This window comes from Saccostrea echinata, unplaced genomic scaffold (assembly GCF_033153115.1).
Source record: "Saccostrea echinata isolate AGI-Se365-2 ecotype Australia unplaced genomic scaffold, CSIRO_AGI_Sech_v1 ptg000002l, whole genome shotgun sequence".
Taxonomy (NCBI): domain Eukaryota; kingdom Metazoa; phylum Mollusca; class Bivalvia; order Ostreida; family Ostreidae; genus Saccostrea; species Saccostrea echinata.
The window spans coordinates 8,777,026-8,801,792 of record NW_026889751.1 but is presented as its reverse complement, the minus strand read 5'-3'; the positions used below and the strand labels follow the sequence as shown (position 1 = coordinate 8,801,792).

The 24,767-nt window shown below is 31.8% G+C and overlaps 1 protein-coding gene across 1 annotated transcript in view; it reads right to left on the bottom strand.

The window, feature by feature from the left end:
- Positions 1–13,178, bottom strand: part of LOC133204090 (neurogenic locus notch homolog protein 1-like) — a 34,983-nt gene extending 21,805 nt beyond the window's left edge. The window contains exons 1-28 of the mRNA XM_061339854.1: positions 13,152–13,178; positions 12,399–12,683; positions 9,845–10,034; positions 9,631–9,666; positions 9,403–9,513; positions 8,921–9,031; positions 8,403–8,516; positions 8,013–8,123; positions 6,140–6,253; positions 5,901–6,017; positions 5,668–5,781; positions 5,468–5,590; positions 5,257–5,376; positions 5,030–5,143; positions 4,834–4,947; positions 4,485–4,598; positions 3,883–3,990; positions 3,614–3,724; positions 3,378–3,488; positions 2,961–3,083; positions 2,696–2,809; positions 2,495–2,608; positions 2,221–2,334; positions 2,019–2,132; positions 1,680–1,790; positions 1,448–1,561; positions 800–913; positions 584–703 (exon numbers count right to left, since the gene is read on the bottom strand). Of these exons, the coding sequence (XP_061195838.1) occupies positions 584–703; positions 800–913; positions 1,448–1,561; positions 1,680–1,790; positions 2,019–2,132; positions 2,221–2,334; positions 2,495–2,608; positions 2,696–2,809; positions 2,961–3,083; positions 3,378–3,488; positions 3,614–3,724; positions 3,883–3,990; positions 4,485–4,598; positions 4,834–4,947; positions 5,030–5,143; positions 5,257–5,376; positions 5,468–5,590; positions 5,668–5,781; positions 5,901–6,017; positions 6,140–6,253; positions 8,013–8,123; positions 8,403–8,516; positions 8,921–9,031; positions 9,403–9,513; positions 9,631–9,666; positions 9,845–10,034; positions 12,399–12,683; positions 13,152–13,178 (3,283 nt within the window). The remainder of the gene's footprint in view (positions 1–583; positions 704–799; positions 914–1,447; positions 1,562–1,679; positions 1,791–2,018; positions 2,133–2,220; positions 2,335–2,494; positions 2,609–2,695; positions 2,810–2,960; positions 3,084–3,377; positions 3,489–3,613; positions 3,725–3,882; positions 3,991–4,484; positions 4,599–4,833; positions 4,948–5,029; positions 5,144–5,256; positions 5,377–5,467; positions 5,591–5,667; positions 5,782–5,900; positions 6,018–6,139; positions 6,254–8,012; positions 8,124–8,402; positions 8,517–8,920; positions 9,032–9,402; positions 9,514–9,630; positions 9,667–9,844; positions 10,035–12,398; positions 12,684–13,151) is intronic.
- Positions 13,179–24,767: the final 11,589 nt, after the last annotated feature.

Genomic DNA, 24,767 nt, shown 5'->3' with positions numbered 1-24,767 from the left:
ATCTCGACCTACGGAATCTGTCTCCTAGCAGTACAGGAACAGCGCGCTAGACCGCTCGGCTATCTAGGCAAGTCAAAAACTTGCTTTCGATGCCGATGGAATTCTCGCGGCGCTGTCCTACACTACACGGTCATTGAGAATGGAAGTGAAATACAGTTATTTGGACATTAGTATTATTAGAGGATCGTTACCAATACACGTTGTAATGAAATTAATTTTTATTTATAAAGCACATTTTACAACAACTCTTAAACTAACATAACTGCCCTAAGTGAAGAAATATTAATATAGAAAGCAAAAAGAAATTCACTTTTTTACAAGGATATATATATATATATATATATATATATATATATATATATATATATATATATATATATATATATATATATAGTGAAACTGTAGTAAAAGTCCACGGTATACGTAGGTTATAAATTAAAATAAAATCCAAGATAAACAAACAAGTTCACATTTAATTATTACACTTGTGAACTTGTTTGTTTATCTTGGATTTTATTTTAATATATATATATATATATATATATATATATATATATATATATATATATATATATATAATTACCCCCATCACAGTTGTATCCGGCGTTCCCCTCAGTACAATGACATTTGTAGCTTCCACAGAGATTTTCACATGTTCCTCCATTTTTACAAATTTCAGGTTGCGTTACACATTCATTTACATCTTTTGAAAAAAAAGAGATTAACAGAATGAAATAAATCACAGGAAAAGAAAAAAAATTTAAAGAGTGAATAAAGGAAAAAAGGCAAACTCCAATACCTTCATCGCAATAAATCCCTGTGTAGAAACTGTTACATTTGCATCGGAAGGAACCGTCGGTGTTAATACAAGTTCCATTATTTCTACATCCAATCAAAGAACACTCGTTAATATCTATAAAAGTGAAGGTATCAATACTTATACAAGAATTAACTCAAGCTAAAAAATCCCTCGATTCATGCTCCTTCCGCCCTACAATCTTTCCTTTAACTCTTTTCTTAGTTGAAGCATGTTTTGCACTGACATAAACAGGTTATTCAAGTTTGAAAATTAACCTTTCCAGATAATAATATCTGTTTAGAACATTGTACATGTATTTCTTGTTAACATGTTCATTGTCCTTCCCCTAAGGATGAAAATACATGACATTACCAAAAAGCAGGAATAAAGCAGCGATTTTATGCCAGATGAAAAGAAATTAAATGATTAACACATTCAATTTAGAGAACATATATTTTACAATTGTTCCATTTTATATTTAGCTACCTTTAAATATATTTTTGAAAGTTCATGCAACTGCAACTTTTGGTACAATATTTTTGTAACATACTTGACTATGAACGTACTTTTCTTGAAAACATTGATCAGTTATTCTCTTCACCATAAGTGATATAACAAATTGTTTTTTGAAAACCGATTGCAACCTACCTGTCTGACATTTGTCTCCCGTCCATTGTGTACCACAGTAACAATGATAACTTCCCTCCGAGTTGATGCATGTCCCATTATTGCTGCATGGATTCTCTTTGCATTCGTCGATATCTGAAACAAATTTTTAATGCCACGAATGCTAACAATGCTCAATCATAGCAGTCTTTTATATTCTATGTGTATTTTTTCCTCATAATACCGTATGATTATATTATATATAAACTATCACCTTCATTGCAAAGGGTCCCATTAAATCCTTTCTCACAAACACAAGTAAATCCTCCATAAAGATTTATACAGATTCCGTGATGACATGGATTAGACAGACACTCATCATAGTCTGATAAAAGATAACAAAATATTCTAAATGATGATTGACTTTTTCTATAATCTAAGCTAACACATTCAAGAACTGAAAAGTCCTTAGTTTGTTGAGACTTTGTCCAAAAATGTGAATGTCAGTACGTAAAAACATGCAATAGGATGAAGAAAAACAGAGAAAATTTCTTAGGCTTGAAATACACTGAAAGTCTGTTTTGAAATGGTAAGAGACCCTTTAGTATACTACCTAGTTCACAGTTTCTCCCCGTTCTCTCCAATGGACAGTGACAAAGGTACGAGCTGGCAATATTTTCACAGGTGCTATTACCATAGCAGGGATTTCCCAAACATTCATTTACATCTGTGAAGAATACTCAATAAATATAGTTTGAAGAGAATTTCAAAGGTTTATCTTTTGGCAAAATGAATTACGGATGTTTGTTTAAAACCTTGTTGACACGTGCTCCCAGTCCAGCCATAATTGCAATTACAGGAAAATGATCCATATTCTGGTGTGCATGTAGCATTATTTTTGCATGGAGATGAAATACACTGATCGACTTCTAAACAGACAAGAAACAACGTCAGCAATAAATAATGTACACAATGTTCTTGTTCCTTTATATAAGAATTTAAAATATTCTTAAAACCAAGGACAACTTTCTGATATCTATTGAAGATACTAGTATGTGATTTGGCTTGCAACAAAAGTAAAAATTTTACCTAGGTCACATTGTGAACCTTTGAACTCATCTGTACAGGAACACACGTAGCTTCCATTAACATTTGTGCAGTTCCCATTGTTGAAACACGGTTCAAACATACATTCATCAATATCTGCAACAGTAAAATGGACAAAATATCTTTACAAATAATTTTTAAATTCATTACACATTGAATTCAAATGATCATACCGTAACCTACCTGCTTCACAAAATTCTCCTCTGAATCCAGGTAAACAAACACAAGTGAAGTTGCCGAGTGCAGATTGACAAGATCCATTGTTTTGACAAGTAATGTTCTCACAGAAGTCAATAGCTATGATGAAAAATATTCAACAAAACAAAATTATATCTCAATATACAAATTATCTTTTTTTTTTTTTTGGGGGGGGGGGGGGGCAAATGTATACAATGTAATGTAAATTATGCATACTTAAAAAACCAAAAATTTCAGTATACATGTATACCTGATTCACAGTTATTCCCCGTCCACCCTAGTCTACACAGGCATGTGGAGGAATTGTTATTGCCTTGACTGCCCAAACACAGACCATCATTTTGGCAAGAATTGCTGCAAGCATCCATTCCAACTAAGCAAAGATACATATATGTTCGGTATTCAACCACTAAGCTGATATGAATTAAAGACAAAATTAATCTGGTTAAACTATTTTAAGACAACTAGTCAAGAATCAGTAGTGTGCTCGAATACATCCAAGGAAAGGGAGGCAATAATTTGATGATAAACCTTTATTAAACCAATTCAAAAATATTTGACAGACAATACCATACGTAAGAGTAATAGGAAACAATTCAAATGTCGTCCTATTCTTATAGTCTATTTCAAAACATCATAAAAAAAATCCAAGTCAAATATCACCTACCAGTTGTGCAGTTTTCAAACGAATCATTGCAATGTATACATTCAAAACCACCAAGTGTATTGTTGCATGTGTAATTTTCTGCACATGGTTCCAAATCACATTCATTAATATCTGGAATAAAGATTACATTTCATTATTTTTATTGAAAGGAAGGTCTTTTTACACTATAAGCTTATACACTTTACTAAGACTATTTAATATGATAAGCAGAATAATTGCAAAAAAAAATTAATTACCAGTTGTGCAGTTTTCAATAGAACCATTGCAGTGTATACACTCAAAACCACCAAGTGTATTGTTGCATGTGTAATTTTCTGCACATGGTACCAAATCACATTCATTAATTTCTGGAATAAAGATTACATTTCATTATTTATATTGAAAGAAGGTTTTTTTTTTACACTATAAGCTTATACACTTTAGTGCGACAATTTTATATAATAAGTAAAATCTTTACAAATATACTGGTCGATTAAACTACAAAACACAGTAGTTGTAAACTGACCTTGGTCACAATTTACTCCTGTAAATCCAGGCGAACACAGACATGCTGTTGAGGATCCATGGACAACACAGGTGCCATTGTTTTGACAGTTTACAACATCACAGGGACCTTTCACAAAGAATTAAAATCGTGTAAGCTCAATGCAGCTAGAAAAATGTCATTTGCTGATGTCTGCAAACTATAAAATTTACTTTGCACCTTTGGAGAAAAAATCTTCTCCGTTTGATATTTTTATCTGTAGAAAACTTGTTCTTTACTGACAAAATGATCATATTTTTATATATAAAAACATGGCTTTATAGCATGAAATAATATCTACCCATATGCTAAACCCCAGTTCAAATTGTGTACCTAAATATCATAATGTGTTACCAAATTGAGAATATAGCTGTCGAACAGCTCAAACTGATTTTCAAAAACAGTTGTAAAGTTAAGAAACTCATATTACTATGCACTCTCGCATGAAATCAAATCTATTTTTCTTTATAATGAAATGTCTGTGTGTTTGAGATACACTTTATTTTATGATAAAGGAAAATGATATATATTTAGGTAGATTTAGGTTGAATATTAAGGTTGAATATAGTTGTAATAAATTTTACCTAAATCACAAAGTCTGCCTCTGTATCCTGCCTGGCAGACGCATACAAAATTTCCAGCTGTGTTGACACATAGACTGTTGTTAATGCAGGGAGAAGACAAACACTCGTTTATGTCTGCAGATTATGTAGAATGTGTTTTATCATATTAACATTTTGAAATTTATTAAATATATAACACAGGTAGCTTTGTCTCATGTAACATTCCATCAAAAAAACTCTCACATTATTCATTTTTCTTAAAAATTCGCATGTAAACTTCACATGGATTTCTTTTACTGTTTTCCCCAAGTGAAATGTATTCCCTTTTTTTACATGAAAATTATTTGCCAGTATAATTTATCATGCTTACCATTTGTACAGTATTGTCCCGTAAATCCAGGGGAACAACCACAGGTGGCACTTCCATTAGTGTCATGACAAGTTCCATTGTTCCAACATGGATCATAAAAGCAGGCAGGGAGGACTGAAAATAAACAATTAGAGAGGTTATGTTAATTTTTAAAATTGCAAAAAGTTAAGTAGATAATTAAGCAAATTTTAAGAACCTGTTTCACACATATCTCCTTTATAACCCTGAGGACAGTGGCATACGAATGTGTCATTTATTAATTCACAGACCCCACCATTTTTGCATGGAGAGTCACTGCATGCATTTCTTTCTAAAATCACAAAAAGAAAAACTTAGAAAGGAAAGTCCAATTTATCACTGAATTTGATTATTTATCTATAAAAAAAAAAAACGTTCACACATAATACTAGACAGAGAACCTACCATTCTGACAAAATTCTCCCTTCCAATGATGTCCACACGTACAGTTGAACGAGCCATGGGTATTACTGCATGACCCGTTATTCAGACAGGGAGTGATTTCAAGACCACATTCTTGGATATCTGTTTAATGGAATTAAATTAATTTATCTGTCAATTTTGATTAGTGACCTCATTTTTAGTTCTCAATTAAGAAATTCTGAAAAAAAGATACCTTCTTTACAGTGACGTCCGATATACCCTTGTCTGCTGTCACATTTACACGTAGAAAAACCTTGCTGATTTATACAGATACCCCCATTGTGGCAGATTAGAGATGTCCTACATTCATCTACGTCTGAAAAAAAATGAATGGGCTGCAATATCATATAAATTTATTTTATTGTGTGTAAGCTATTAAGAGTGATTATCTACCTGTATTACAAAGATTTCCCGTATAACCGTGATGACACTGGCAGAAGTAACTTCCGGGAACATTGTAGCAAACTCCGTCGTTATTACATGTTGTGCTGTCACATTCATCAACATCTGTAAATTGTAATGAAAGAGTGGACATAAAAGGAATGACATGTCTTAAATAGATATATAGCGAACAGCATTTTCGGTTAATTTGTATCAAAATGGTTGAATTAAGCAACATAACAGACCTTTTTCACAGACTGACCCAGTCCATCCACTGACACAGTTGCAGGAAAACGACCCTGGGTTGTTCACGCAGCTTCCTCCATTGCAACATGGCGATGATGTTGCACACTCATCAATATCTGATTTATTTTTTGTTGAAAAGAAAGGTTTAGATAATTTCTTATAAATCGAAAGCATAATTGGATTGAAGTGATTTAAGTTAGTGGCTGTTGGTCTCGTTCAATTGAATAAAGATTTATACCTTGATTGCAATTCTGACCGCTCCACCCGTTAAGACAATGGCAGTAGAAAGAACCATCTGTATTTACACATGTCCCATGATTACAGATACCGACGGATAAGCATTCATTTATATCTGGAACAACAGTTTTTCAAAAAAAGTTAATGCTACATGTAGATATATGAGGTAAAGACGATAATTGATATCGAAGACACAATATTTATATGAGTCAAAATCAGAAACATGCTAAATAGCTAAAATAAATTTGAAAGATATTAAAAGTTTGAAACATTGGTGCATTGTCATGTTCCAAGATTTAATTCACTAGTCGGAAGTAAATACAAAGTGTTGGGAGTAAAAACAAATACACATGTACAAAGTGATGGAAGTAATTAATACAAAGTGGTGGAAGTAAATACAAATACAAAGCAGTGGAGGTAATTAACACAGATACAAAGTGGTGGGAGTAAATACAAATACAAAGTGTTGGGAGTAAATACAAATAAAAGTGGTGGGAGTAAATACAAATACAAAGTGTTGGGAGTAAATACAAATAAAAGTGGTGGGAGTAAATACAAATATAAAGTGGTGGGATTAAATACAAATACAAAGTGGTAGAAGTAAATACAAATACAATATAAATGTGGTGAGAGTTTATACAAAAATTAGATAAAGTTTGAAATTTGAACATAACAAGGAATTGAATTTAATCGTTCAATAAAGATCCGTGTTCATTTATGAATTCATTGTCTGCAGGTGTATCTGCCTCTTTGTAAAGCTTTCATTGATTAAACGACGAACTCTCAGAATTGAACGTGTATGTTATATTGGCTGCTTTAAGATATTACAAATGATTACATATATATAGAATCTCCCATGATTTGTAGTTGGATATGACTTTTATCCAACGAGTTGTGTGTTTTTTATCCCCGAGCCTTGGCGAGGGGATAAAAAACACACAACGAGTTGGATAAAAATCATATCCAACTACAAATCATGGGAGATTCTTTTTATCCCATGTTTAATACTTCACAACCAATGTTTTACACTGTTTTATATAGGACTCCACTTTATTTTACTTCATCGCGCTAACGCAAAAACCATTGTGACGTCACAACTGTGGATTATGAAAAAAATATCCAATGAGTCATATCCACGGGATAAAGGGGTAAACATGGGATAAAAATATATACGGAATTATAGCATGAAACATTTAAACTTCATATTTCTTTAAAGAAAAGGACTTGTACAACTATGCTAACTATATATCGTATTATTCATGCATTAATAGTGATTATGAGTTTTACACTTTCTATCGAACATGTTAATTTGAAATAAAGTATTTTATAGCTTGATGCTTATATTTTTTTTTTGCAATATATTAAATCACAAAGATAATAAGATGTATTCAATTTGTTCTTTTATTTGTTTAATATTGATCAATCAGACATCTTAACTCAACATTAATTTTGTTTTAAATCCAAAGAAACAGGAAACACTTATACAGTTATTTAAGACCAGCGTAAATGTTCATAAATGGTGTGTTGAAAAACTAAGAAGAGTATTATATTTTGTATCTTCACATGTCGTTGTTTATGATTTATCATATTTTGAATATTGTCTATATCCACAATTTGCAATAATACCTATTCCAAATTTATATGCATGCAAATGGGATATATCTCTATTTGAAAATGCTTGATTCAGATAATAATTTTTTATTGCCCTTGTTACACTTTTTTTATTATTAAAGTTTTATAGAATTTCAATATTTTTTTTTAATATTACATGTATATCCTTGCGCATAAGTTTATATTTCCTGATACATGTAATATCTCAAACTTTATTATAGCTATAAATGCTTTATTCAAGCCTGTATATTTCATGCAAATACCTATATTGCAATGTTTTCCCATCCACCCCATTTCACATGCACATTTATAACTTCCATCGGAATTATGACACTGTCCATGATAACAGGGCTGTGCATTACATTCATTAACATCTGTTGTAAAAGAAGTTATTCAAAAATAATTAATGAATCATCAAAAAGATACTTGAATAAGCGATAAACAACTTTTGATTTCTTTTGAAAAATTCTTTTCTCTCTAAAATCAATCTTCAAAATGTCTTTTCTGTTTTGAAAAAAAAGTTATGCAAAAATAATTAATGAATCATCAAATGAAAGAGATTCTTCAATCAAAGAAAAACAACTTTTAATTTCTTTTGATCCACAGAAAAGACAGTAATTAGTCTGCACCAAAATAAACTGACAGGTACACACCTACTTCACAGATCGGTCCTGTCCAGCCGGCTGCACAGATGCAAGAAAAGGATCCCTGGTTATTTACACAGCTTCCGCCATTTTGGCATGGTGATGACGTACACTCATTAATGTCTGTTCGATTTGTTTCAAAGAAAAGTAAAGAAAACATTTTATTTAAAAATAGAATAAGTAACATTTTTGTTTGCTTGTTTAGCTTTAGTTTTGGTTTGTTTTTGTTGTCTGTTTTGCTGAATTTTCCTTTGTTATTGTTCTTTGGGTTTTTTTTCCTTGTGAGATAAACTTTGTTCTAGATAAATACTGCAGATAACTTTTTATCTGCGAAAACTTAATTTTGCGTAACTACACGAGACCAATTACTGGCAAAAATTTCAATCTAGCATATTTTAATTCTTAAAGAATATATGCAACAATAACCAGAAAAATTGAAAATTTTGACTCGCTTTTAAAAAATTAGTAAGGTCTGACGAAAAATTGGTGATGTACAGTAAAGATCTAGACCTTTGACTGAGGTTTACCGTTTTCACAGTGTTGTCCCGTCCATCCTACTTGGCAAGAACAGGAGTAACTCCCCTTGGTATTGTGACACGTCCCCTTATCACATGGATAGGTCAGACATTCATTTATATCTATTATACCAAATTAAAAGTGTAAGAGAAATCAAACAAACTGTTCTAGGTTAAAAGTGTTAGAGAAAGTTAAGAATTCCTAAACTAATTAATTGCTGTATAACCTTACAAATTGTTAGGGACATACACATTGTTTTCTTCATTAATTTCTGTTTTCAGGTTGTTTGTATATTATAAGCCAATTGAACGTTCTTTACATAAAAGTCTAATTACAATGAAAGTCATAAATATTGTGAAATAAAATTTACTGATCAAGTTCATTAGTGAACAAATACACAGTGCATGTGTATATGATAAATCATGAAACTTAATTTTAGTTAGTTTCTTCAATTTTACCTTATTTTCGCAATTTTGTGCTAAATGCTTCTTACCCATATCGCATCTTTTCCCAGTAAAGCCAGCCGGGCAGTTACATCTAAAATCTCCGTACAAGTCAACACAAGAACCATGAACACAGGGTCCCGAGGCACAGTCATTCCCATCTAAGGAAGAAACCAAATGAACATAAAAATGTTCTTAACTGTTTTAATTAAATATATATCTAAACTTCAGAAAAAAAATTCTTGAAATAAAATATTTCAATAAATATTAGATAGTACCTGCCGCTACTGTGTAAAACCAAACACGATTTAATCCTAAAAATAATTTTTAAAAAAACATAATTAATGATTTAGATTTACATCCATGATGCAGTATATTTAAAGTATAGAAATAAATATCTTAAATGAATTCAAATACATGTAAATGCGTGCTTCATCTATGTCTCTAAAGAAGCAATAAAGCATATATTAGGTCCAGAAAATGTAAAATTACCTGTGTTTCCCACGATTTGACTCATTTTATATGCATTGTCGGTAAATGAGTATGGATTGTCGAAGGGTGAACCGTTATAGAATCCTATTCTGATATTGTGCCCTTGATTGATAATGTTTACATCGATGTAGTGAAAAATGGTGTATGTAGAGACATGATCCGTTATCAGGACACACTGGACAGTAACCGTCTAAATGAAAATAAAACAAAGAGGTGTCATATTTTTACATTCAGTGTAATGTTCGTTATGAAATCCATTGGAAATCTACAACATTCAACCCCTATAACTTACATGAAACCGGTATAATAAATAATTGGAACTGTATACACTTTCAATATAGTAAACACATCCTCCCTTTCAAAAGCAAGCCAGATTTTGCTAACTCTCAAGATTAAAAATTAAGGTTAATTTGTTCAAACTGAGATATAGATATCTGAACATAAATAAGAAAATCTGTCATTTTTTCAGTATCTTAAAATCAATAAGGCGAAGTTGAAATATGTGCACACTGCCAAAAAAAAAATCAAATGATATTGCCCTGGTGGAGAGGCCCAGAGGTTTCCTTAGTAAGGTACGTCAAATAAGCAATTTATGTCTCGTTTAAAGTCTTCGTTTCGCAAATTCTATGGTCCTTACAATGACCAAGTTAGCATTTGCAATCATTTACAATCTATCGTAATTATTAAACTTATCATTATCAATGAAAGGTTACAATCATGGACACAGGGCAAAGTCACAAAACAATGAATCAGAATATTGGACCTGATAAGCTAAACAATTAATAAAATCTATGAAATTAGTGAAGGAAAAAAGATCTCTTTCTTTTTTCCTGTCTTCTTTCTGAATTCATCATTTTAAACCAAAATTAAAATATTAAAAATTAAAACCTTAAAACTTAAAAAATAAAACAAAAGTCAAAATTAAGAAATTTAAGAAAGGTTTAGTAATTGATTGAATATTTAGGATTTACAATTTATACTGATACTTCAACCGAAAAGCGCAAAAAAGTTTACTCACCATCTTCAATTCCAATTAACAGATTAACAGAGGACACAGCAAGAAGTCAAAATATGATTTAAATTTTTTAAACAAAGTTTAAATATACAGGAACAGTCCTATATTGCTCAAGTAGTGTGTAAACTTTCCCCGATATTGTTGTTAACAGAGACATTCCAACCGTATACAGATTTGTTCCCCTGTTTTCGTAAAATTGCCGTCGAATTCTCTGTTTTTCAAGAGCAATTAATCTTTTTTGCATATAAAAACATATCTTTTTTAATGTCCACAAGACTTCTAAGCTCCTGACTTAAATCTATTAAAAATGACATGACTATCTTCATATAGAGATTTTTTGAATATGCAGAAATGAACCTCACTGAGTTTGAAAACTACTCACAGTAGACCGTCACCTGACCTGTTGCAGACAGGTATATACCCCTGAGGGTATAATTATCACATCAGGATTTGTACAAAATGGCAACAATCAGGATTAAATCATCGTTATCTTGATTAAATAACAAGAAACACATAAAGATTTGTAATGAAATAGATAGAGACACAAAGGGTTTAATTTCTCGTGTGAAACATGTACATGTACTAAGTATGATGTTAAACTTTTCCCTCGCCATTTGATTTTTTCCCTCGCTTCGCTCGGCACTAAATCTCATGGTACTCGGGAAAAGTTTACCAAAATATAATTAAGTTGATTGACGTTTTTCATACATATTGTTTGGTCATTATTTTCACACAGAATTGTCTACAGATTTTGTTTCCCGATCATGACGATGAGCGATTGTGACAAGGGAAGCTTACTACTCCATGGCACCATCCTACCTCTGACATTTTTGGAGATACATGTTTGCTCTGTTCCCAATTTGCATTATTTGAAATGGACTTTTGAGGTGGATTAATGTTCGTTATCTTCATATTTCAACTTCATAAAACTGATAGATTGTTAGTAATGCCTGAATCTTCTACGTTTTGTATACAGATTTGAAAATTTCTCTTGTTGGAGCTACGTAATTCAAGATATGCATGGGTTCCATGCCTATGTACTTTTCTTTATATGAATATTATATCAATATTGTTTATTTATTTTTGGCAGTTGTATCTTTACTTAATTCAATTATTATTATCTTCAAATCATTTTCGCCTTCTTCAAATGACTTAAAAAGAATTAAATTCCAGTTTTATTTCATTTTGAGAAACATGTAAGAAGAAATGATCAAAGGAAGTCTCCTTTAAAAAATGACTTCGAAATAATCCTTCCATTTTTTTTTTTTTTTTGAAAAAAATTATCAAGGGTACATGCATACATTGTTACGGAAGCAAGACATTTGTAGATAACTTACGCATTGCATAACAAGAAAAATATAACTCAGTTGAACCACATTGTCCATTGGCCTCTTGCCCATGGGAAATTTGACGTGGGAAGTTAACAAAAGGCCTAAGATCAGTAAACATGACTACGATCTACTTTCCTGGTAACACTGTGCTTTGATTATGATAAACATGTTACATTGAAACACAGGCACGTGTTTATTTAAAACTTACAGGACCATTGGTGTTGGGAAAAAACGGTGTTCTACTCCACGTCACAACCAAAACCCATTTTGCCTGGAAGGAAGATAAAGGCATTCCACCAAACTGTCGGACATCAGATGTGGCCTTATTAAGTGTTGTAAAGTCATTATAGGTTTTGTAGTATACATATCCTCCGTTGCTACCTAGTGGATATAAATCCGTCCAGTATGGCGCTATATGAGGGTTAGTTGACGACCGTGGCGGTGTATAAGATGAGTCTCCATTTTCAAAAGTGAGAAGGCCATTAGTACTAAACTACAAATATTCAGATTCCAAGCAAATCTTAAATTATGAAATTAATAAATACTTGCAATCTGTGCTTCTATACTAATACTTACGTATACTTTATAGTAGGTATGGCCTCCAAATGGAATCCCATTGTAAAAGTTAACTAATGTATGGGTGTCGTCACTAACCAAAGTAGCTCCTTCAATGTTATATGAATAATAGGCTTCTGTAAATGAAAACATTAAACAAACGTTATTTTTTAAATTTAGTAATAAGTATCTAAATCTTATAAGGTTTGGTCCTTGGATTTGCGTGCAATAAATTCGTTTCCTGTTGTCAAGGCCTTCCCTTCTTGTAAAAATTCTTTAGTGGCACAGAATAAATCGTTGAATTTTTAACACAAGTAACCACACTGTTCTGCTTATACTTTAGACCACCTCAGGTAGGGAATAGTATGAGGCGCCGTACTGGTATTTCTTGCTATTTAGTGATTACAACATTGTCTTTGTTTGTAAGGCTCATTATCTTAACTGTATTTTAGTGGAGCTGTGCTTTAATTCTGCAAGCTGTAATCCAAATTATACCCATACATTCCCTTTCTAAGGAGAAAATTCTTCAAAATCGTATGTCAGTTTTCAATATTTTTAATATTTCCAACAATCAAAATGAATTTGAATATCCATACCTATACTGGATTCCTAAACTTCATAAAAATTCTTACAAAGATACAAAGCGTGTACCAGTAAATGTTCTATCAAGCCTCTTTCTTTACTCCTCACTAATATATTAACAGCAGTGAAGAAGAAACTTCAGGAGTGCTGTGCAATAGTATATTCGAGAAATGATGTAAATCAGATGTGGATACCTAAAAAACTCCAAGGAACTTTCAGAAAATTTGAAATCACAAATTTTTACCAAAATCAATAACAACAAAACGTACGACTTTTCAACAATTTATACAACCATTCCCCACAATAAAGTAACGTCTAGGCTTTTTGACATCATAGACAGCTGCTTTTTCAATAAAAATGGTACTCGTAAATTTACTTACCTTGTCATTGGTCATTTGCTAAATTATTTTGTAAAAAAAACCATTCTGATTGTACACACAAGTACTCTGAAGTAGATATTAAAAAGATGATTGAGTTTCTGATTGACAATATATACATGTATGTAGTTTTGGAGATCAGGTCTTCCAACAATCTGTCGGAGTTCCCATGGGTACTAATTTTAATTGCGCCCCGTTTTAGCAGGTCTATTTTTGTATTCATACGAAGCAGAATTTATTCTAAAATTTATACATGAGGAGACGACGTATTATCAATTAACAATAGTTACTTCCATTCATATGTCGACTCGATATATCCCATTGAGCTTGAAATAAAAGATACCATAGAGTCTGACACATATGCTTCATACTGGATATTTTAGTAGAAAAAGACGTTTATGGTAACCTAACAACAAAACTTTATGATAAACGTGATGACTTCAACTTTTCAATCGTCAACTTCCCTTATTTATGTAGCAATATACCCAATTCAAAATCTGAGTAGGTGATATCACCTATTCGAATAGGTAATACCACTTATTGATATCAAATACCAAACGGCCCCTCATAGAACTGTGATGCATTGGTCACATAAGAATCAGTTACCATGTAACAGTGAAATGGAAACAATTTTCTGTGAAATCTACTACATTATATCAAAAGATGAACATAACATTGAACAATAAGATACAATTATGTTTTAAAATACTGAAAAAAAACTAAGCATATTGAGACTTCAACAAATAACTTAAGCATCAAATGATAACAATTTGGATAACTAAGAAAGAACTTACTGCCGATTGAAATGAATGGAAGCAACACAACCCACAGGTATAGCAGTCTGGTATACATGATGTCGAACGTGCACAATGACTCTTTCAAGAGAGGACTCTATTAAATGTCTGTGGAAAAACATCAACAAAACTTAACTGTGATAAAACTAAAAGTCTCTACAATTTCAATTGACCTGAAATTCAACATGTAACCACGTTTGTTCTCAGTTTGTCTTTTTAACAGAAAAAAAAACTGCGTTTGGTAAAAACAAACAAGGGTATAAGAGAAGATTAGGGGTTTCCATTAAATTCCCATTGATTCTTTGAATTGCAAAATGATACATCATCTTGAATTTCATAACCCCTAACGATGATTTTTAGAAATTTATTTAACAGTTTTGTTTTGCACACCTTTTGTTTGCTTTAGATCAGCAAAATTACGTGCTACAGCAGATAAGAGTAACCTAAGATTTAAACTTGCCTATTTATATAGAGTTTGACATTTTATATGAAATAGGGTACCTGTTTAACTGCACACTTTGAGAATGGACTACATATTTTATTCTACCTGTGCTTGCCAATGAGTAAAAGTGTAGCAATAATCTTAGTTGCCACCTACAAAAAAGTGATTTGTTCCATCGTAAAAGTATTTTTATTCTAGAGTTTAGTGCATGAGCACCATGCAGTTGGAGTATGCATGTCATAAAATAGTGTAGTATGCATAAAATTAAGAACCCTCTATACACTGCACACTAAAGAGTTCCAATTCCATGATATTTTATGCAATTAGAGTGATCTGCCCTTAGATCCAAAATTGAATAAATTAGAATCTAAAGTTTTTTACTCAGTTTTAATCAATTCAAGCAGCTCAGTTCACCAACAGTTCATTGTGTATGAATATTTTTCTAGGGGGGTAAACGGAAGGTACCCTATGTTGAAAATTAAATGAATACGCTTCATATTTACATCTATATTTGATATTATTTTATCAGCGTCCAAAAAACCCCATTTTTCATTGGTTCTTAAAAAAAACCAATGAAGTATTCACTCATCCAGTCAATAATTTTCGATTTCAGTGTTCTTACAATCAAATTTTTCTTTAAAGTTATTAAGAATCTGTTTCTTCGAGCTGATAAATAAAACCAGTACGTGTAACTTGAAACACATACATGTAAAAACACATATTTGAAATACATAAAACAAGATATAGGCTAGATATCATTGATTGTGAAACTATTCCAAATTATCTCTTGATATGGTAAATATAAGAACAAAAGTTTTAAATACGTAAAGTAATTTATACATTTAAGCTAGCGAATATTGTTAGATATATTCATTATAAAACCATTCCAAATTATATCTGTAAAATGCATGTACAGATTTATTGTGAGATCACATTAAAAATACATGTAGCTGCTCCTTCAGTGAACCAGCCATGCAATAAAATACTATTTTACGTATTTTGTATCAATGAATCTCAAGTACCATTTGGTACAAGGTTCATAAAATAGCAGTTAATGTTGCTTGTTCAGTCCACTTAAAAAGAGATTAAATAGACATTTTCAATGACATCACACGAATCAGTACCTACATAGTATACCCCCCCCCCAAAAAAAAAAAACCCCACAAAAATGGAGCTTGAGGTTACCGATGGAGTGTAGGATTTCATTTACTTCATGACAATAGCTCTTAATATTAGAGAGAACTAGCTAGCAATATGAAATAATATTTTCAAAGTATATTTAGTTTAAATCTTCTTTTATTCTATACTTATTAATTAACATAATGCTGTCTAATTTAATGTGATGGAAATAAGAAAATAGGAAAGATCAGAAAGTCTGATGGCTATGAGATGACGTACTCTTCCATTACTAATCAATTTCACAATTACCAAATACCTGCAAGTTGGCTCATTTACGATCCTAATCAAAGATATTCCCGTTTAATTAACAGAACTAGAGACTTCAAAGATATCATCCACTGGGCATTGTGTATCATATTATTAGATTTTAGGATCCTATTTCTTGTTTTTGACGACGAATGACGCTTCATGCTTCGGGCCTGATAAGCGATTCTTCTCCATAAATACGTTCCTCATATCTGCTCCCCTGCAATGCCAAAACCAAATATTGATGACCAATTTCGTTCTTAAGGTATCGTTCTAAACATCCGGTATGATAGCGGTGGTGTTTAATTTATATACCTTAAACTGAGCTGTTTAAATGTCTGTCTTTTAAATTTCTGTGAAGGTACAAGTGTCTTTGTATAACATAATCGGTGCACGTTTCCCTACTTCTTGACTCGTTTTCTTATATTTGACACATATATATTGTGATTTGATTTGTGTTGTAATTATAAACACCATCTGAATAAGAATTCAAAACCTTTTATTCCGAACTAAACATATATACAATTCTTAACTTCAAGAAAATTAAGGCATTCCTCTCTGAGCAAACATTCTTTTTCTATTTTTTTTTTATAAACCCGTTTACAATCAGGATACCCGTCATAATTGAATCAATAAATATAGGTCATGTGACAAGGCAGATAAAATCATATTGAACCGACAGGTATGGAACGTTGCAATTGCCTTATGTGGATAACATTCATGTTGTGATGATACTTCAACTCTTTTTCTTTACATGCTGTTAGCTTCTTCATTATTTGCTTATTTTTTGTACGAATTCATATACTGATACTTCATTATATGATGAAACTTTGATATCACGTGTTGATGTATGTACTTTTTCATTACATAATAATACTTTGTCTATATATGCAGATTATTTTCAAGATTAAATTAAATTTTATCTTGATACTTTGTTTATTATATGGCCGATACTTTTTCATTATATAAGTATGACCGGCCAATAGGAACAGACCGAGACAATTTTTTTCCTAGACAAGCAAAAGTAAAAAAACAAAACAAAAAACATCGATAGTTATTTATGAGGCATATTCTAATTATCCTTGATTTCTATTATATAGTATTTATTGCCAAAATGATTTAGGGGCACACCATTCCTGATTGTACTTTGACAATGTATTCATTGTACTGAAACTTTGATGATGCTGATATTTTGACATTATATGCTGATACCTTGACGTTATATGATGATGATATTTTATAATGTGGTGAAATTTAAACCTAAACTTCTGGTGGGCTCATTTCAGAAAGTGTGAAAACATGTTGCTTATATAAGACAAACTACATATGCAACATGTTTATGAATACACAGGATATTGTTTCTAAGCTATTTTCAACGAATTTGAAGCCTTTTGTATTTAAATGTACCTGAAATGATGTTATTAGAATCGATTGTGTTTGGTATGGTGGTTTTCATCCAAACAGAATTCAGGGTAATGTAGGAGCACCCATATTTGATTTCCCTCCTTAAAATGTTTTTCAGGTAACTGACATTACCAAAGTCTTATTAATATCAGATATAACTATTTATCGCAGTATGACACTTTTTTAAACAATTGTCTAAACACTATACACTAAAATGTTCTAATTGTAGGGTTAGTTTTATGTAGTTAGAGTAATCTGTCCTTAGGGGTTAGATAGAATAAATGTGAATCTAAAGTTAGTGACATAATTCATAATGAATTAAAGTATTTTTAACATTATATTAGATCAAGAGTAAGTAACTGATAATTGTTTCAATTAATTTTCCCAATGTAAGTCAACATTAGTGATTTATGCTCACAAATAATTCATTGTCTTTAAACATTTTTTCCTGAGGAAAGAAGGCAAGTACCCTATGTTGAAAATGAACTAGATACACTTAATATGTACACCTTTATATGATATTTTTTCTCAAAGACTCGAAAGCATTTTACATTAATGTTTAGAGCTTCCTTAAATTAATTGAAAGTGGGTTTTCTGAAATAAATGAAGACGATCTTGAAAATGAGATTGGAGATTTAACAAAAAAAATATCTTCTCTGTGGTGAAATTTGAGGTACAGTCAATTCTCTGTTACATAGTCTCGGCTGCTTTTAAAATATCAACAGCTTCAAATTCTGACACCTTACAAACAATTTTCTTTCCCTTCCAAAATATTCATGAACTTCTTGCAGTTTCACCAATACATGCAACATATTTTAAATTTTCCACACATGTTGAAATTAGCCCTCTTCTTGCTTGCTGGAAATTTTCACCAAAATGTAACAAATTCAAATTTTTTTTTATAAATTACATGTTTAAATATCATTATCCATGTGTAATAAAAAAAATTAATAGCATAAACCGAGTAATGTCACAGAGTCAGCTTATAACATAAAAAATCATGTCAAAGCACCATGATCATACATGTATAAAGAAGTATCGGCATATACAAAAAAAACTTTCAGCGTATAAGGAAGAAGTATCCGGTTATAATGAAGACGTTTCAGCATATAATGAAAAAGTGTCAGAAAGTAATGTCAAAGGATCAGCATGTATACGTAATGTCAAAGGATCAGCATGTACATGAAATATATGGAGATAACGAACAGTATTCAAGCTCAAAAGTCCATTAAACAATACAAAATAGGAGCAGAGCAAACACGGACCTCCAAAACATCAGAGGTGGGATCAGGTGCCATGGAGGAGTGAGCATCCCCTGCCGACCGGACACATCCGCCGCGTGCTCCTTTTCATGATCGGAAAATAACGGAAAAATCCGTCGACAATTCAGTGTGTAGATAATGGCCTAACAATGAAAAACGTCAGTCAACATTTGACTCAAAGATAAATTGTATTTGCTGACAAGGTCATTGTATCCACCATAGAACTTTTGATATGATGACTTTAAACGAGACTGCTGATATTCTTGTTTCATCAACTTGTTTGTCAATAATTTCCCTCGTTTTAGAAAGTGTACGTACGCCGAGCATGCTCTTGCGCATCGAATCAACTGAGAGATATAAACCCTGTATGCAGGTGATAAAGGTATATTGCTGCATAAGTAAGGGAAGTTGAAGATTGAAAAGTTAAAGTCATCACGTTTATCATAAAGCTTGGTTGTTAGATTACCAATAACGTCTTTTTCAAGTAAAATATCCAAATATGAAACAGATGTGTCAGACTCTGTGGTATCTTTTATCTCAACTCAACGGGATATATCGTATCGACATAAGAATGAAAATAACCGTTGTTAATTGACAATACGTCGTCGATGTAGCTAAATGTCGAGTTGAAGGCCACAGCAAGTGTTTTCTTGATTTCGGACAAATTCTGCTTCATATGAATACAAAAAAAGGTCTGCTAATAACGGGGCGCAATTGGTACCAATGGGAATTCCAATAGATTGTTGGAAGACCTGGTCTCCAAAAACCACATAGATATTGTCAATCAGAAACTCAAGCATCTTTTTGATGTCTACTTCAGAATACTTGTGTGTACAATCAGAATGTTTTTTAACAAAATAATTTTGCAAATGACCAATGACAAGGTAAGTAAATTTACGAGTTCCATTTTTATTGAAAAAGCAGCTGTCAATGATATCAAAAAGCCTGGACTTTAATTTATCGTGGGGAATGGTTGTGTATAAAAGAAAAGTCGTAAGTTTTAAGCTGTTGATTTTGGTAAATTCTTGTGATTTCAAATTTTCCAAAAGTTTTTTTAAAAAAGGAATTTTTAAGTATCCACATCTGATTTACACCACTTCTCGAATATATTGTTGCACAGTACTCTTGAAGTTTCTCCTTCACTACTGTTAATACCTTAGTGAGGAGTAAAGAAGGAGGCTTGTAATGTCAAAGTATCAACATATAAAGACAATCATTATAGAAAGACAATGTATCATAACAACACGAAGGTTTTCCGCATGAGGCAATTGAGACGTTCGAATTCCATATCTTTACATTAACTGTAAGGCACTTAAATGGTAGTTAGTAAGTTCATTTTATATATATTGATATTCATATACTTTGATGAGGGAAAAAAGCGGAACAAATTCGGTCAACCATCTTAAGATACAGACTCGATCAACCTATCTAGCAGATTATGTATATGCATATGACAGAAGGGAATCATTTCTTTTCACTTATCCCTACCAATAATTTTACTTGCAAAATAACAACTTGGGGGATGCATTTAGTAATTAATGTTTCTAGTTTGGGGGGGGGGGGAAGCGTTGCATTTGATTTAATTTCTTATAAGAAATCCAAATAATTCTACAGAAACATCAAAGTATAATTATTAATTCCTACACAGAATACTCGTAATCTTATAAAATTAACATGACATATGCATGGTACATTTAAGATCATATTTTTCTTGTATGTTGTTACAGGTAATCTTGGGTCATATATATAATTTCATCTTATAAAATATGTACATAATGTTGCTAAAAAGATACAATTTCTAAAGACCATTATGTGGGACATCCGGGTCTTTATACCTCATCCATGACAATTTTAATAGATGTCTCTTGTGTAATGTGAACATACTTCCTAATCTAAAATCAAAGGCGCACTGTCATAAAAATCGTGGGAACCTTATTTGATCTGAATCTCGAACAAATATCATTATATTATTCACATTCAATTAGCTAACTAATTGAAACGCTGTTGATGTCGAGGCCTCGGTTGACTTTTCGATAGTTTCAAATAAAATTGATAACCAATTTGTGGAGATTGTCCCATGGGTGCCCGTTAATAGGTAATAGTATGATGTTGTTGATGGAAACCCGGCTCTCAATGCAGCATCTTTTTACAAAAATTAACTATAAATTAAGTCCGAATACTCTTGGGACGATTGTTAGAAATATCTGTCATTCTGTCACAATAACTTGTGTTACTATTGCAGGAATAAAAGATCCGAAGAGGTTGTAAAGCTAAAGCAATTAACTTGTTATGAATCGTGGCTTCATTAAATCTATTTGCCGGGCCAATATGGAGACGATTGATTGCTATTCAGCGCAGATCAGGTAACACGAGTTTTGATTGGTTCATTATAGAAAGAAATTATTACCTAGAAAAATCCTATAAAAATAAGGAATGATTATCGTTTAACATTATGTTTTCTGCGCAGTTTTTTCTTTTCTTTTTTAATCCTATTTTCATTTCTGAAAAAATGTATGGGTTCAATTTTTGTTATTTTATCTTACAGAATCAGGTAATGCAGACAAGTAAGAATATGATCAAACGATATCAAGCTACTGCTTAACATGGAAAATAACCCTTCCATACCTTCATCACCTTTGGTCTAACAAATACAAACAAGAAGAGGAAACTTCTGTCATAAAGAAGACGAGATGCTTTGAGTTTTGTCTTTGATAGCATATAAATTCAAATTTGCATTTGCATTTGAATTTGTATTTCAGAGAAGAGAGAGCAGGATTAAAGTTATCAACATCCTTCCTTCCTTATTCCTCAAATCCCCACAGGTAATTAATTTTGCAAAAATTATTTGAGATTCATTGGTGACTTTTAGAATTAGGAAATGTTTTGCTTAAAATTGCTAAAAGGTACAAAGTACCTTTCCGAGTAAAAAAAATCAAAGAAAACGGCAAATAATTATCTTCAGAAAGTATACATGTTATGATATTAAAACAAAATTTTCGTTTCGTGAAAATTTTACAGAAGTGAAAATGTGTATTTCCCTATCACTGACGACACAAAGATTCTACTCCATTGCGTGCGAAAGCATCTCTTTATAGCTTAAATAACAGTGAAAAACGGCGACTGAGGTCAGATAGAGAGACACGATGAACTGATATCATCCTGGTGGTACGATTGCTTTAACAAATCGTTCGTTAATAGACTGTTGTTTTAACAATCATATTAATAGATCCAATCTTTCTCTCCCGCCTAATCGCAGAATCAAATTCTAAATTTCAAAACCCCCAAACCCTGATGTTCAGGGCTGATATGATCTTTGACGAATGATGCATTCCCTCCATAATGGAAAGTAATGCATAAAACACTTTCCCGACAGTTAATAAGCACTTCACAAATGAAATGTTTCTACTTTAGCTAGTTAATTAGAAGACAGCGTTCAATCCGTGCCTAACTCACTATTAATCCCCTTACAGCATCTTAGTCCTCTGAGTACGTGATTGCATTCAGCTGTGAAACGGTTAGTTTCGATAAAAACGATTACTTTTCAATACCAAAAACTTTTAATTTCAAATATTGTGTGCTTGTCCCTTGGATATCCCTAGTGGTCGTTTCAGTGCCGTCATCATTAGGGCAAAAGGAGGTTTGCCAACCGATTGGTAATTAGAAGAAAAATATATGATCCTCTACGATTGATTCGAGTTACCTCCCCTCGGGAATATTACTATTATCGAAAATTGGAGATGAAATATTTACGACAATCACCACGCGTTACGGTTTTGAATCCTTTAATATGATCTAGCATTTTGTGTTTTTTCCAATTTAGTAATAAGTATTTATCAATGATACAAATGTCTCCTTCAGAGGCAAACGAAGGTTCCCTATGAGACGTAGTTTCTACATCAATCACGAAAATTATCGGATCCGCTTACGAATCTTACACAAATCACGAGTTTTACCGTAATAGCGAGACTTCAGCATATCCCCTAAAATGACATCAGGGTAGTCTCAGTATCATTTTTTATGCAATCATTCTGACAATCGACGGTAATTTTGTTCATGCAATTAATAGTTTGACAGACTGGGTCGAATTTAAAGAGAAAGCGAAAAAAAAGATTGAACAAAGAACAAGATCTGAATTAATTTCTTGTTTGTTCCTCGATTAACTGAAATGTGTATCTCTTGTGTAGCCAAGATAATTCAAAATTCTTTACGTTTGGGGAAAGAAAGAGAAACAATCAAACAAAGCAAACAAACGAACAAAAAAAAATTCAAAGTATACGAAGATATTTCTTTATTTAAAATATCAAGACTTTTGAATAGAAGCATAAAGTCGAATAGGAGATTGCATAGACATACCTGCTTGCTATCAGGTTTTTTATGTTTCTATTTGATATCAATATTACACAAGATTAAATATTCTTACATTTTCACTTTATCAAATTTCGGTCAATCAAAACAAGCAAGTATAAAGTGTAAACATTGATAGCAACAAAAATCTTGATCACAAATCCGTTCATATTTTATTTAAAGCATTTGGCGGCTATCATAATTTACCAATTTGGCATAAGTGATCTAAATCTTAATTATCTTCTATTTATCATTTATTAGCTTATTTATCAATTTATCCGGGGAAAACCAATAATGACTATCCCTTAAATACACGGTAAATATACAAGTCATAATAAATAATTAATTTCAAATTAGAATGAAATCGAATTTGATTTCTGATAGCTCCTCTTACATTTCAATATTATTCCAGTCAGTTGTAAATTTTTCATAAGTATAATACGTCTGTTGTTTGGGGGCTGAATAAGTTATCTCATATTTGGATGCAAATCTAAGGACAAACTGTTTAGAGCTATATTTTTTCTCTCTGAATAATTCAGTAGATCATTGATTGGAATTGGAATGAACTAACACGGAACAAAGAGCATTTGATATTATTTCGTATTCTGTAGAATTAGCTGATAAGAATATTAATAATTTATGCCTAATTCTCAATACCTGGAAAGTAGTTTAATGAGATAAACATTAAAACTGTGAAGAGTTTTATATCAATAGCATCAAAACATACATTTTTTCAACATTTTATACAACCATTCTCCCCGATAAAATAAAGACCAGACTTTTTGACATAATAGACAACTGCTTCTTCAGTAAAAAAAGAACTCGAAAACTTGCTTTCTTTTTGACATCATATAGACAACTACTTCTTCAGTAAAAATGACCTTGAAAATTTGCTTACCTTGTCATTTGTCATGTGCAATTTATTTACTTAAAAAGAATTCTGATTCTACATACAAGTATCCCAATGTTCATATTAAAAAATGCTAGAGTTTCTCATTAACAATATCTACATGTATGTAGTTTTTGGAGATCAGGTCTTCCAACAACCTGTTAGAATTCCCATGGTACTAATTGTGCCCTGTTATTAGCAGACCTGTTTTTTGTATTCATATAAAGCAGAATTTATTCAAAAACTTCTACATAAAAAGAAGAAGTCGCTTGCTGTGTTCTCAATTCGACATTCAGATATATTGACGACGTTTTATTAGTTAAAAATATTCAGTTTCGTTCCTACGTTGATTCGATATATCCTATTGAACTCGAAATAAAAGAGACTACAAAGTCTGACACATCTGTTTCAAATTTGGATGCTTAACTAGAGAAACACATTGATGGCAAATGGAAAACAACTTAACTTTATGATAAACGTGATGACTTCAACTTTTCTATCGT